This window comes from Hordeum vulgare, chromosome 1H (genome assembly GCF_904849725.1).
Source record: "Hordeum vulgare subsp. vulgare chromosome 1H, MorexV3_pseudomolecules_assembly, whole genome shotgun sequence".
NCBI lineage: Eukaryota > Viridiplantae > Streptophyta > Magnoliopsida > Poales > Poaceae > Hordeum > Hordeum vulgare.
In genome coordinates, this window is record NC_058518.1 from 181157501 (window position 1) to 181170378 (window position 12878).

At 39.6% G+C, this 12878-nt stretch overlaps 1 protein-coding gene across 2 annotated transcripts; it reads left to right on the forward strand.

The window, feature by feature from the left end:
• Nucleotides 1-1991: 1991 nt before the first annotated feature.
• LOC123428245 (ATP synthase subunit gamma, mitochondrial) lies at nt 1992-7752 on the forward strand. Of its 2 annotated transcripts, XM_045112440.1 has the most exons (9): nt 1992-2266; nt 4068-4111; nt 4194-4346; nt 5559-5672; nt 5750-5877; nt 6601-6723; nt 6837-6956; nt 7231-7352; nt 7468-7752. In XM_045112440.1, exons 1-9 carry the CDS (start codon nt 2160-2162, stop codon nt 7535-7537), a joined length of 981 nt encoding a protein of 326 aa, XP_044968375.1. In that variant the 5' UTR covers nt 1992-2159; the 3' UTR covers nt 7538-7752. The 2 variants fall into 2 exon arrangements, with proteins under 2 accessions (XP_044968375.1, XP_044968380.1); XM_045112445.1 differs by lacking the exon at nt 7468-7752 and having other exon boundaries at nt 2064-2266; nt 7039-7316.
• Nucleotides 7753-12878: the final 5126 nt, after the last annotated feature.

Consider the following 12878-nt stretch of genomic DNA (forward strand, 5'->3'; position numbering starts at 1 on the left):
GAGAAGCTTCTAGTGAACACTATGGCCCCCAGGGTCTACTCCACACCATATTTTGAGCCTTACACTTTTTACTTCGTTGCACTTTCCCCCTTCAGTTCTCACTTTGCAAACAATCTTGAAGGGATTGACAACCCCTTTGAAGCGTTGGGTGCAAGCTTGTTTGTGTTTGCGCAGGTACTCTGGACTTGACGAGACCCTCCTTCTGGATCGATACCTTGGTTCTCAAACTGAGGGAAATACTTACTGCTCCTGTGCTGCATCACCCTTTCCTCTTCAAGGAAAAAACCAACGCAAGCCCAGCCTCTGTCAACGTGTCAATTTCTGGCGTTGTTGTCTATGGGATAGAGGGTGCTCCAACTAGTCCATCATAAACTACCACACGCTGCGACGGAATGACCTCGATCAGGGAAACCCGTGATCTCCTCGGGTTCCTATTGGGAAACCTCAACCTTGAGATAACCCAAAGCATCCTTGGAATCCCTCGCACAAGACGCTCGAGAAAGGTAAAACAAGTCCAGCAAGGCCGCCCGACGTGTCGACAATCCCGATAGGAGCCGCGTATCTCGTTCTCAGGGCATGACCGGATGGGCAAGACGTCGGGTTGGCTAAACCCTGGGTGACCAGGGGGCGCCGGACATCCCCCGGTTTGGACCAACACTCATGAGGAGCACTGGCCCGGGGGTTGATTAATTTGTGATCTATATATTCACACATGTATTACGGTTTCTGGTTAATATAATTATAACATGAATAATAGACAATTATCATGAACTGAAAATATAAGAATAACAACTTTATTATTGCCTCTAGGGCATATTTCCAACAATATAAATATGTCACATGTGCAAAACTGAAAAAAAAATGAATGACATATGCATATACAACACGTATAACTTGTCTATTTTGTTAGCCATATTTCAGATTAAGCAATGCCGAGGACGGCTTTGTTTTCAAAAAGGGGAGGATGATGAGGACATGATTACTTTGTATACAACAAAAAATATTACATACATGTAAATTTGTGAGGTGATTTTTTATAAGAATTATGCCATAATTTATTTATGTTATTCAAAATAAAAATACTTCACCTTATTTTATTTCATGCATAAATTCAGAATTTTCGAACACTTGTACGAACCACGCGTGAAGACAAATGAAGAGAAAATGATTAAGTGTTGTTCAAGAGGCCCTCTGACGTCAAAGTAAATGAATAGGTGTTGTTTAAAAAGTCCTGTCACATCACTTTGCCCAACAGAAGATAGAGACCAAACCCCTCACATTCCGGACTCAGGTTCAGACTGCACGAACATACCCGGCTCAAAACGGCAACAACTTTTGCATCTCGACTCCAAATTGAATGATTCTTTTTTGGTAAGTATATTTCATGCACTTTCCAAAGCAATTGAATTCATCTTAAAAGTTCTTCTGAGATTGGAGATATAACCAAAATGGTGACTAGTCCTACAGATTCCGAGTCAAAATCCAGATCAAAAAGTGTTACATCACCTTCACTTGGGCCCATAGGCCTTATACGACTAGGGTTAGTTTTATGCTACCTTGTTCCACCCCCTTGCCCGTCACCCAGTAGTCCCATATATATATATCAATGCCCTAGCTAGTTCCCTTGGGGTTTGTTTAGTTAAAATTTAGTCATTGGAAATATGTGTACTTTGTTTGTGTCCAACGACTAGACCAAGACCGCTTTCGGAACGTGTTTTTAACAGATTTGTTAGAGACGCTCAAATTGGATGCATGTTACGACATGGCTTTCATGGGCATCATTGAATTTCGGTCTTTGCCGTACACAAGTTAAAGGGCCGGATTTGCTGCACTAATTTTAGGAGGTCAGATTTTCGATTTGCTAGTACTTTTTCGGTTCCTAAATATAAATTTTTCTAGAGATTTCAATATAAATTACATACCGAGCAAAATAAATAAATCTACCTCTGAAAAATATTTATATAAAGGAACACCTGAAAAAGAAGAAGAAGTAAATGCTATTTTTCTTTTGAATGGTAGACGCTCTATTCTGCCTCTGCCCCATTTAAAGAGGCGCTTCGCTGCTATTGTAGGGCTCGTCCGCCGCCGCAACCCCCCTCCCCTCTTTCGCCCAAAGCCTCCGGATCCGCAAAAGACAGTGAGGAACCAGAACACAGGCGATGGCGATGGCGATGGCTGCCCTAAGACGCGAGGGGCGGCGTGTCCTCCTCTCCACCCCCTCACCGGCAGCCGCCATGGCTGCGCACTCCCCGGCTGCCTCCCAGTCGTAAGATCCCCCATCCATTTACTCCTTCCCGATCTATCCTCCTCCGCCTATATCAGTGGTTCTCCAGATATCCGGTCGGTCTGGCAATAGATCTGATCACGTGTTCTTCGTCAAATCAAAAGTTGACCTCCGAAATGCGAGGCGCATCTAGCCTTTGGTCTGCGAATGTATGGCGCCGATCCGAGTCTGTTTGCCGATGGTAGTTTTGGGTTAAAGATCCGTGAAAGGTTCGGTAGGGTTTGAATTATCTTGCGAAAATGATGTTTTTTTTTAGAAAAGGAGGTTTACCTCAGGCCTCTGCATCAGAAAGATGCATGCGGCCCTGCGAAAATGATGTTGTAAATGGGATTCTGAATTCCTATCCGAGGAACGCTTACGATTTCTTGTTGGATTGTGTAATGTGATGATTCTTCTCGTGGTGATGTGGTGTTCTTTTTGTCGTGTCGAGGATACAAGGGTTCCGACCATTTCTTTACGTAATGGATGTGAGGAGACAAGAGTCATGATTGTTTGGGATTCGCCATCATTTTATTTGATGCCGTTACTATGCAAAGACTATGGCATTATGTTTTATTGTGCTTTTTTGCTGCCAACTCCGAACCGTGCATTATGCTGATAATTTGTGTCAACTAATTCTTGAAGATTTATGTGTTTAATCCTCTCTTGCCATGCAAAGATATGGCATCATGTTTGTTCTATGCTCTCATGCTACCAATTGCCAATTCTACATATTCTGCTTCAAATTTGCCGGCTTAGTGCTCCCGTGCTATGCAAAGGCTGATGGCATTATGATTGTTTTTGCTTACACGCTACCATTTGTAATTGTTGCATATTATGGACCCGTTTGGGACTGCTTTACTCCAGAAAATTCAGCTCTGCTCTAGAAAACATAAGCCAAAATAGGGTAGCTTCACGATATACCACTCCGCAAAAAAGCTAGAATCTGGGGTCCAACTCCTAGTTTTTTGTGAAGCTCTCTAGGAGGTGCTCCATAAAATTGTAGAAGCTGAAGTTGGAAGAAAATTACCTATCATTGCCACCAGTAAGTGGATACCCCTTCGTATTTCCCCTCTCTTCCAATCAAATAGATCCTTTCCACCAAATTTTCCATTCGTGAAGTTGGAGCTAGATGAAAGCCAAACATTCTCTTTGAAAGAGTTGCAACTCCTGTATGAAACTGCTCCAAAGTGGAATTGATGAAGCGGAACTGATTTTGATGGAGCAGAGCGGTCCCAAACATGCCCTATGCTCCTAAGTTATGGAACACTAATTTTCTACTCCCTCCGTCTCGGTGCATTAGGCATCTCACGAAAATCAAATAATCCCAAAACACTAAGGCACATTACAATAGTAGTAGTTGCATGCATATTAATTAGACCCCATCTATTAATTGAAGGACCAATGCATGCAATTTATGCGGCACACTTTTTGGATTTGAAGAGGTCTCCTAATTAATAGCACATTTTTAGTTGAGAAAGGAATAATGTGATTGGCTTCCTCTACAATTCAATTTCTTCTTCTACTATCCAATCTCTGCGTGCCTAGGTTGCAGTGCACCTTCTAAGATGACTAATGCACCGAGACGGAGGGAGTAGAATATAAGACATTGAAATTTATTGCAAGTACCATGGCTTTGTTAATTTGGTTTCACTTTCCACACACAAACGTGCATCCTGTGAACTTATTTGTTTGGATTACTTCACTATTACACCATTTATTTGACAAATTCAAAGCACTGTTATTTTTTTGCATGATATTTATGTTAATCAGAATGTGACTATTTTGCATTTTGACCCTTCAGGCAGATTGCTCCGCTTGGTGCACGGTCCATCTCAACACAAATTGGTTAGTATTTTCATTCCAACCTGTTCTGTATCCCATTTATGGAATGATGTCGTATTTATTGGTCTGAATTAATGATTTTCAGTGAGGAACCGCATGAAAAGTGTCAAGAACATCCAAAAGATTACGAAAGCAATGAAGATGGTTGCAGCATCAAAGCTTCGTGCTGTTCAAACAAGAACTGAGAATTCACGTGGTCTATGGCAGCCATTCACAGCTCTTCTTGGGGATGCTCCTAGTATGTCTATGCCATCATGTCATATCTTGTACAATGCTTATTTTAGCATCTATTGTTTAATTGCCAACAGTCTTCTCCATTGTTAGGCATTCTTTAACTTTTTTGTTCATTATTAATGGACTGGTGGCTGTTCCTGCATGTTAGGAGACTTTTTGAACTCTTGAGTAATTATTTTAGCATGTAGAAGGCCCAAATGATGTTAGGTGTAAATTCCTAGTTTTGCCTCTGCCTACTGCCATCTTGCCTAAGCGTACACCTGACATCATGCTTAAGCACTAGGTCTTACTGACTTTGTTTAGCGCCATGGCACGCTTAAGTGCCTGGCGCCTGCCCTAGGAGTGCTTTCTCTAACCAGTAACATAATTATCTAAGCAGTAAATGATGGCACTTCTACTGATGTTATCTTCATTTTCTCATATCTACTCCCTCCGTTCCTAATATAAGACCTTTTAGAGATTCCACTATGGACTACATATGGATGTATATAGACATATTTTAGAATGTAGATTCACTAATTTTGCTCTGTATGTAGTCCATAGTGGAAACTCTAAAAGGTCTTATATTTAGAAATGGAGGGAGTAGCATAGTAATGGTTTATTAGCACATGTAATGATTTACTCTCTCCATCCACATATTTTGCCCCCCACAAAATTTGAGTCTAATTTTGACCATGAATTCACCTATTAAAATACGAGTCATATGGCATAAGATTCTATTGTTGTATTCACACTCCAAAAGAGTTTCCAATGGTATAACTCTTGTGACATAACTCATATTTAATATTAGTTAAATTCATGGTCAAAGTTGAGCTCTTATTTTGAGGGTGGCTTTTATGTGGACTGAGGGACTAGTGATTGAAAGACACGAGATATCTCTTCAGTTTCGTCATAAACATCTACTCCCTCCATATCAAAATATAAGACTTTTTTGTAGGCTAGTTTAGCCTATAAAAATGCCTTACATTTTTTAGTGACCCACAGTTCTTAATTAATAAAGTAACTCATGATGGAATGGGCTCTTTTCACGTCTTAGATTCAGTTAGATCTTACAACACAAACTTATCAGATGCTGTTGTTTTGTTCTTTTTGCAAGACCATGGATTTTTTGTGTGCAGATGATATATCATCAATTTCTTAGTTCATGCTTGTTCAAGAATAGAATCCTTGAATTATTCTTTTTCTTGGGTTGTTAAATCTGTGGTATAAACATCAGGTGTAAATGTCAAGAAGAATGTTATTGTAGCCATTACATCTGATAAGGGTCTCTGTGGTGGTATCAATTCTACATCTGTTAAAGTCAGCAAAGCACTCCAGAAGATGACTTCTGGTAATTTGGTTCATGGTTATCTTTTGTTATTTATATGGCTTGTGCTCAAAACTATGGCTTATAACTCTAGTAATCAGGTCCAGAGAAAGAAAGCAAGTATGTCATATTAGGAGAAAAGGGGAAAGTTCAACTCATCCGTGACTCCAGGAAGCATATTGAAATGACAGTATCTGAGTTGCAGAAGAACCCTATTAACTACACACAGGTAACTGTTCTGTGTGCTTTTAATTTCTATACATTTGTTAATTGCAGTTAATTATGTGAACATGTATTTTAGTGGGAGAATTTTGTTTTAGACCTTGTATCTTCTAAAACATTACATCAGAGCATACCTCTATCCAAGTATTTTCTTTTCTGCAGTTTCATCTAGATGTAGGCTTTCTGAGTTGGCTTATTTGTTGTGCAAGCAAAGTATTGTTGATTCTAACTGCGTGGACAGTTCTCGCATAGGCATTGTTGTTTTAGTCATAGACATAAGCATTGGTTCTTTGCAATGTTACTCTTCATTCCTATTTTGGCTTCAAAAGATTCTTAGGTAATTGCAATGCAGCTGGCAGATTCTACTAACATAATTTGATTCACTTCTGTTCACTGGTCATGCATTGGCATTTCAAGAAGTTTACACTGGCTAGATCGATTCATAAGTTTGAGTTTCATTTAAAGTGTTCTTTTTATATATAACCAGTTTGTCATTCTTAGAATAAAAGGCACATCTACTTTCCAAGTTCTATCTATGACCAACATGTAGTTCAACAGATGTTTGATACTGTTTGAATTTTCACTTATAATGAAGCATCACTTATTTATTGCATAATTTACAGTGTGCTATATTGTTTAACTAACTGTTAGTCAAAGATAAATCCTGAAAGTATCTCTCTGCCTTGTATCATCGAACGCAGGGAGTATCTAAAATGATTTTTTTTTTCAGGTTGCTGTGCTCGCAGATGATATCTTGAAAAATGTTGAATATGATGCTATAAGAGTTGTTTTTAACAAGTTTCAGTCTGTCATTTCATTTAGGCCTACATTGGCCACAATACTGTCCCCAGAGGTGGGTGCTCGTTCTTGAGACATATATGAATTTGTGCTTCCCTCTGACCCATGGTCACTTAAATTAGTACCTGACTAAGTTAATGTTGGCTTCAATTCTCCTCTTTTTGCTAGGTTATGGAGAAAGAATCGGAATCTGGTGGGAAGGTTGGTGAGCTGGATTCGTATGAAATTGAAGGAGGTGAAACAAAATCAGAAATCCTGCAGAATCTTACCGAGTTCCAGTTTTCTTGTGTAAGTCGCGCGTCATCGCACCTCCCTTGGTAGTTTCATCAATATTTGGGGATGAATTCTGTAGCATTTCTACTCTTATCAGGTTATGTATAATGCTGTTCTGGAGAATGCACAAAAAATAGACCAGTCTTAGACTGCATTTCCATCCAAATCAAATTCAAGTTATAGGCGTGTTAGACCAAGCATTTCTTAGATAGCACAAAAAATATTTTTGTTGAAATTTTGTTGCCAGGACATTGCTGCTAATAATGTTTGTAATTTGTACTCTTGGCAGGTTATGTATAATGCTGTTCTAGAGAATGCCTGCAGTGAGCTTGGTGCCCGTATGTCTGCTATGGACAGCTCCAGCAGAAATGCCGGTGAAATGCTTGACCGTCTTACACTGACATACAACAGGTTCCCCTTCTTGCATGAATACATTAATCTAAGTAAAAGTATAACTGAACACATCAGCATCAAACAACATATACGTAAAAGGTGGCTGAGGATTCACCCCATTTTATCTCTGCAGGACACGTCAAGCATCTATCACTACGGAGCTCACTGAGATCATATCCGGTGCCTCTGCTCTTGAGGGATGATGATGAAACTCTACACCATCGTCTTTATTTGTATGTTCCAATGAAGGCTACTTCTAATCTGAAACAGCCTTTTGTTTTCTCCTGTGAGTGGATCTGAGCGTCAATAATTAGCCTGAACACGGGACGGATATGCCTTGTTGCGCTATCAACCTTGTTTCATTTTGTTCAAAGTGGCAGCAGATGTCCACTTATAATTGGAAGCATTTTTCCGTTTTCCCCGTGAGTGTCCTTGTTCGAAGTTTGCAATAAGGGCAGTGCTCTGTGCCGGCGTCGTCAAAACTTTCGGCGGGCCGGGCCGCCTGATCTGTCAGCTGCACGTGGGCTGCACCGTTAGATCTTCATGCAGCAAAATTTTTTGATGCAACAAATTTTATTCATGATGCAGTAATTTACGTTTACGGTTGCGATAAAAATGTAGTTTAGCAAAAAAATATCAACGTGGTTGTAACAAAAAAACGAAGCTGATGATGCGTGGTAGCAAAACAATCCGGTGAATTCGTGTTGCAGTGAATGCATTTTTTAGTGAATGGTTGCAGTAAAAAAGATGCCGGTCGTATAAAAAAAAAACTGGTTGGAACAAAATATTTGATAAACTGAGGTTGCAACCAAACGTATATGTAGCTTTTCAGTGAACAAATATAGCAAATTTGAACACAGGTTGTAGCAAATTTAAACGTTGAACACAGGTTGTAGCAAATTTAAACGATAACCACAGAAAAAATGTTGCATGACCATACGTGCGGGTCGCACGCGAGACGCGTGGTCAGCGAGCGACCGACACGTTGCTTCCATCGACGTGTCGAAAGAAAACGTTTCCCTTGCAATAACCAGCCTCATCAAGGGAGGTGCTTTTATGAATATGACTTGTTTTATCCAAAGTGGCACCATGAGACCACTTGTAATCTCAAATGAGGTAATAACAATCGTAGTCTACCATTCAAGCACTTTTTATCCATAAAGTAGCAAATTGTGTAGCCTAGTCATCAATAAATTTGGAGCACTTATGTTTGATACACAAAGTAGCAAAGTGGGTAACAGTCATCAATAAACTTGGCAAGGTGGGGCAAAAATCCTCATCAGCCAATAAAAACCGTGGTTGTATCGTGCCAATAGTTCTCACCTTTAGTGAAACTAGTAAGCTTGCATGTGTGTTGCATGTTATAACCTTAGCATAAAATTTTCGGTTTCCTCTCAAATATACTTAAATACAATAAGCTAATTCCCTCTTAAATCAGACCAATGCTACCATGTTGATCAATTGAATTTTTCAATAAAAATCAGTACAATGTTAGAAGCAAACCGGAGCATTCGTGCACAACAACCTCAAACAAATTATTCTCTGTCCAGTACTTCAATATGGAGAGTCCAGTGCTTCAATATTGAGTTGGACCATAAATGAGTAATGAAAAACAAAAGAAGCACATATGACCATTGCACTGTATATTTTTTTTATTTGGAGAGGACGATTAGCCTATAAAACATGCAAAGAATCATGAGTGATTCTAATCTTCTGTATATACCCTAATTTTGGACATATGATAAGCATGAATTATGTTTCAAAAAACAATTTGTAAAACAAGACAACACAATGCGATATTCACACTTCAGCTGTAACAGGTGAAGAATGGTAATCAATATATCCACATATGAGGCCTAATAAGAAAAAAGAGTAGGTAGGATGGTGAATGAGAAGTCAACATCCAATATGAATAGCTAAACAATAGGTAGATAACAAGCTAACCTTCTTTTCCTGCTGAATGACCAGACCATGTCATTTATAAGTTTCCAATATTCGGACAATGAAGATGCGTGAATTAATATTAGACTCAATCTACTAATACAGACTGATTCTGCTTAGTGAAGAGATCTTAACATGTGTTGACATTTAAAAAAAGTCAGTAATGATATCATAAAAGATAGAAAAATTGTTTCATTAAGCCTTTGATTTCTATTATGATCTATTACTAATGTATGGTTTATATATCATTACTCTGATTTCTTAAGCCTTTGATTTCTTGTAAGATCTTATTTTCCGAGACGGGAAGGAGAAAAAACTGTGAGATAAGCAACCTCCACAAACATCACAATGACATAGATATCGGTAAATATATTGGACTAGGAGAAATATTAGGGTTAAAATATTTGGATATACCTCCAAGCATAAGGCTCAATAAGCTTAAAGAGCTTGCCAGGACCAAAGATGATAATAAAAAAGAAACCTTGCAGCGGCAACCTGATTTAATAAAAACATTTCTACATAGTAAAAGTTTGAGTCCTCGTACAATAATTAAAAAAATCAATGGTGAGAAGATGCCAATTAAGGTACAATGATTGATACATGATACTTAAATGGGTATATATAATTCAGTTTTGAAGACTTTTAAAATTAGATGCTTAGTGGCTCTGCATGATACAACAACCATGACAACAATCAACATACGCAATGCTAGACCACGGGAAGTTTCAATCATTGTAGTAAGACCACGAAATAACTACTCTACAATATAACATAGTTACTTCACAGATGGCATCCCTGATGGCATGAGACAAAAAAAAAGATAATAGTGTAGTTTTATGGAACGCTTATATTCCACAACTGAATCGTTAGCTACATATAGAATTATATGGAAAGGGAAGTTCGTCAGCCACATAGAATAACCTACATGAATATCACTCATAACCAAATTGGCTAGCACATGTAGGCCAAAACTGCAACCTATCCTTACTTTCCTGAATAGCACGGAGAACACAATACTGGAGAATGTCAGTATGGCACACCGCAACTCCTCAGGCATGCTGATCCACACACAAAGCATCAATGCATGAGTTTTTTCAAATTTGACTAATGCTAGTAGTTGGAATGTAATTTGGTTTGATAGGCAACAATGTAACCCATCTCCACTTTTATCAAACCTGATGTACTTTGCAATGGTATCTTTATATCGAATACAATTCTGAACTCACATAATTCATCAACCTGAAGAATGCTATGCTTTAGAAAACAATAACATGTGGACAATATCAAAAGCAAGGATCCACATGTAAATTATGAGTGGTGACTCACAAAAATACTCGTGGTCGCAGCTGGACATTGTGCTCGTCTTGCTCGATGTGGGCGGCTACTACTTGCTCGAGGTTCAGCGTTGTGGGCGGGTGCTGATTGCTCGAGGTTCAGCGTTGTGTGCGGTAGCTGCTTGCTCCAGGTCTGTATTGCGATATGTAAGAGAAAAACACAAATGATAATTGAACTCATCATGATATATAAGTCCATGATTTGTTTCTTCTGAAACAACTAAACTGATATCTGTAGACGAACAAATATGAAATATGGAGTGAGCCTTTATATCTATTACAATATGTACGGAAAATACACTGTGCTTCCAATCAAACTTTAAACTATCTAGCAACGCACGTGCGAACCTTTTGGTATGGAAAACACATGTTTTTTAGAGCTTCCACGGAGATTAATAGATTACTAATACTTCATGATAACATATACTGGCATCATATTTATTTTAGAGCTTGAGTGGAGATTTGATTTTTCATATTTCTAGATCCTATCTGTTGCATTGTTCCACCTGCACTCAATTATCTAGTCTTTACTCTATCTAATACCCCTATCTACTAAATGTCGCGCTTTATTAGGATGTCATAGTTTGCACAAGCTAATACTATTACGAGTTTAGTATATGACATTAAGAAAAAACTATCCAAGAACTGGCCTCTCGATGCCGCATGCCAATAAAAACGGTGATTCCAGCCGAACAGACCCACAAGAACTCGCGAGGGAGTAAGATCAGGGCAATCGCACAGATGGATTCTCCCTAATGCATGAAGGGAATAGAGCAATCTCGACAGTCCGACAACATATTTCAACCGAGAGAGATCGATGGTAGCCATCATTGAACCGGAACGACGAAAATAGATTGCCGGGGGGGGGGGGGGAGGAGGGGCGGCGGCTTGGTTCGTGCGAGCGCACGGGGTACGACGACGTGCAGGCTCCCGGCCTCCCCCTCCCGCTCTAGCACAATGTATCCCTCGGGGCCCTTGGCGACCTCCTCTTCCTGCTCCCATTCGACATCGACCTCGTCGTGGCGGTGGTCGCGGAGGATGTATTGGTATTGGTCAGGTGGGAGGAGGCCAAGGGTGGGACGGATGAGATGCGATGGGAGCGGTGGTGGCGCAACCAGCGGATGAGGGAGCGGGAAAGGTCGCCCATACACCGCTGCATATTCCACGGGTGGGCCGACGCATTGGGAGGCGGCGGGGTTGTCCAGCGGCGCAGGGGCCGGCGTGGCTGGGTGGCGGCGGGGCTGCGTGGCTGTGCAGTGTGGTACAATCATGGAGAGGGCGGGTGTGTGTGTGTGAAAGAGAGAGGCGAGAGCGGTTGGTAGGGACGTGCGTGATTATACGATGTGGTGGGTTAGGGTTTCGTTAACGAAGATAATTTCGTTAACAACATACTTAGGCCCTTGATAACGTGATAGTAAGCTTCTCAATTCAAATTTGTAAACACGTCATTCTTTTTATATTCGTTAACAACATACTTAGGCCCTTGAATTTATAAAAAAAGTGCATCCAGCAAGATCACTTATACATGTTAATACTGAAATTCATATGAAAGAAATTGTGTTCACAAAGTGCAGCTCCATCGTAATCACATAACATTGGCATAAAAGTAGCACTATATTGTCGTAATCATAGCTCATTGTCCTATATTCGTGTTTTCTAAAATACTCTTCCCAAATGTCTATTATAATACAACAAAAAGTAACATCAGTGCGATTATTTTACACTCCCTCCGTCCGGAAATACTTATTGAAGAAATGGATCAAATGAATGTATCTAGAACTAAAATACATCTAAATGCATCCATTTATCTCACAAGTATTTTTGAATGAAGGAAGTACAAAATTCTAATATAATTTTCTGGCATGAAAGGTGAATATAATTGTTGCTCCGTCCTCAGCATAAACACTCTTCACCTGTTATGAGGATACATTACTGAGCGGTGAATGACTATATTAGGCCTCAATAGGAAAAAAAGTTATGAACCTACTCATTATATAGGCTTAATGTCCTGCGTAATGGTAGAGAGATCAGAATTACATAGAAAACTTTAAATTAAGACCAAGGCCTAGAGATTCATGCGAGTAATTGGAAAGGAATGATAACATAAAGGAATTAGAAAATGATGTGTGAGATGAACTATTTATTTAGGGGCAATCATGCATGCTCAAGAGCCACCTCAACCTGAGCTGATATGAAGCATTCACCAGCTGTCAGTATAGCTGACAGATCAAAAATTGCAATTTGATCAAAATCTCATAGAAACAGGAGG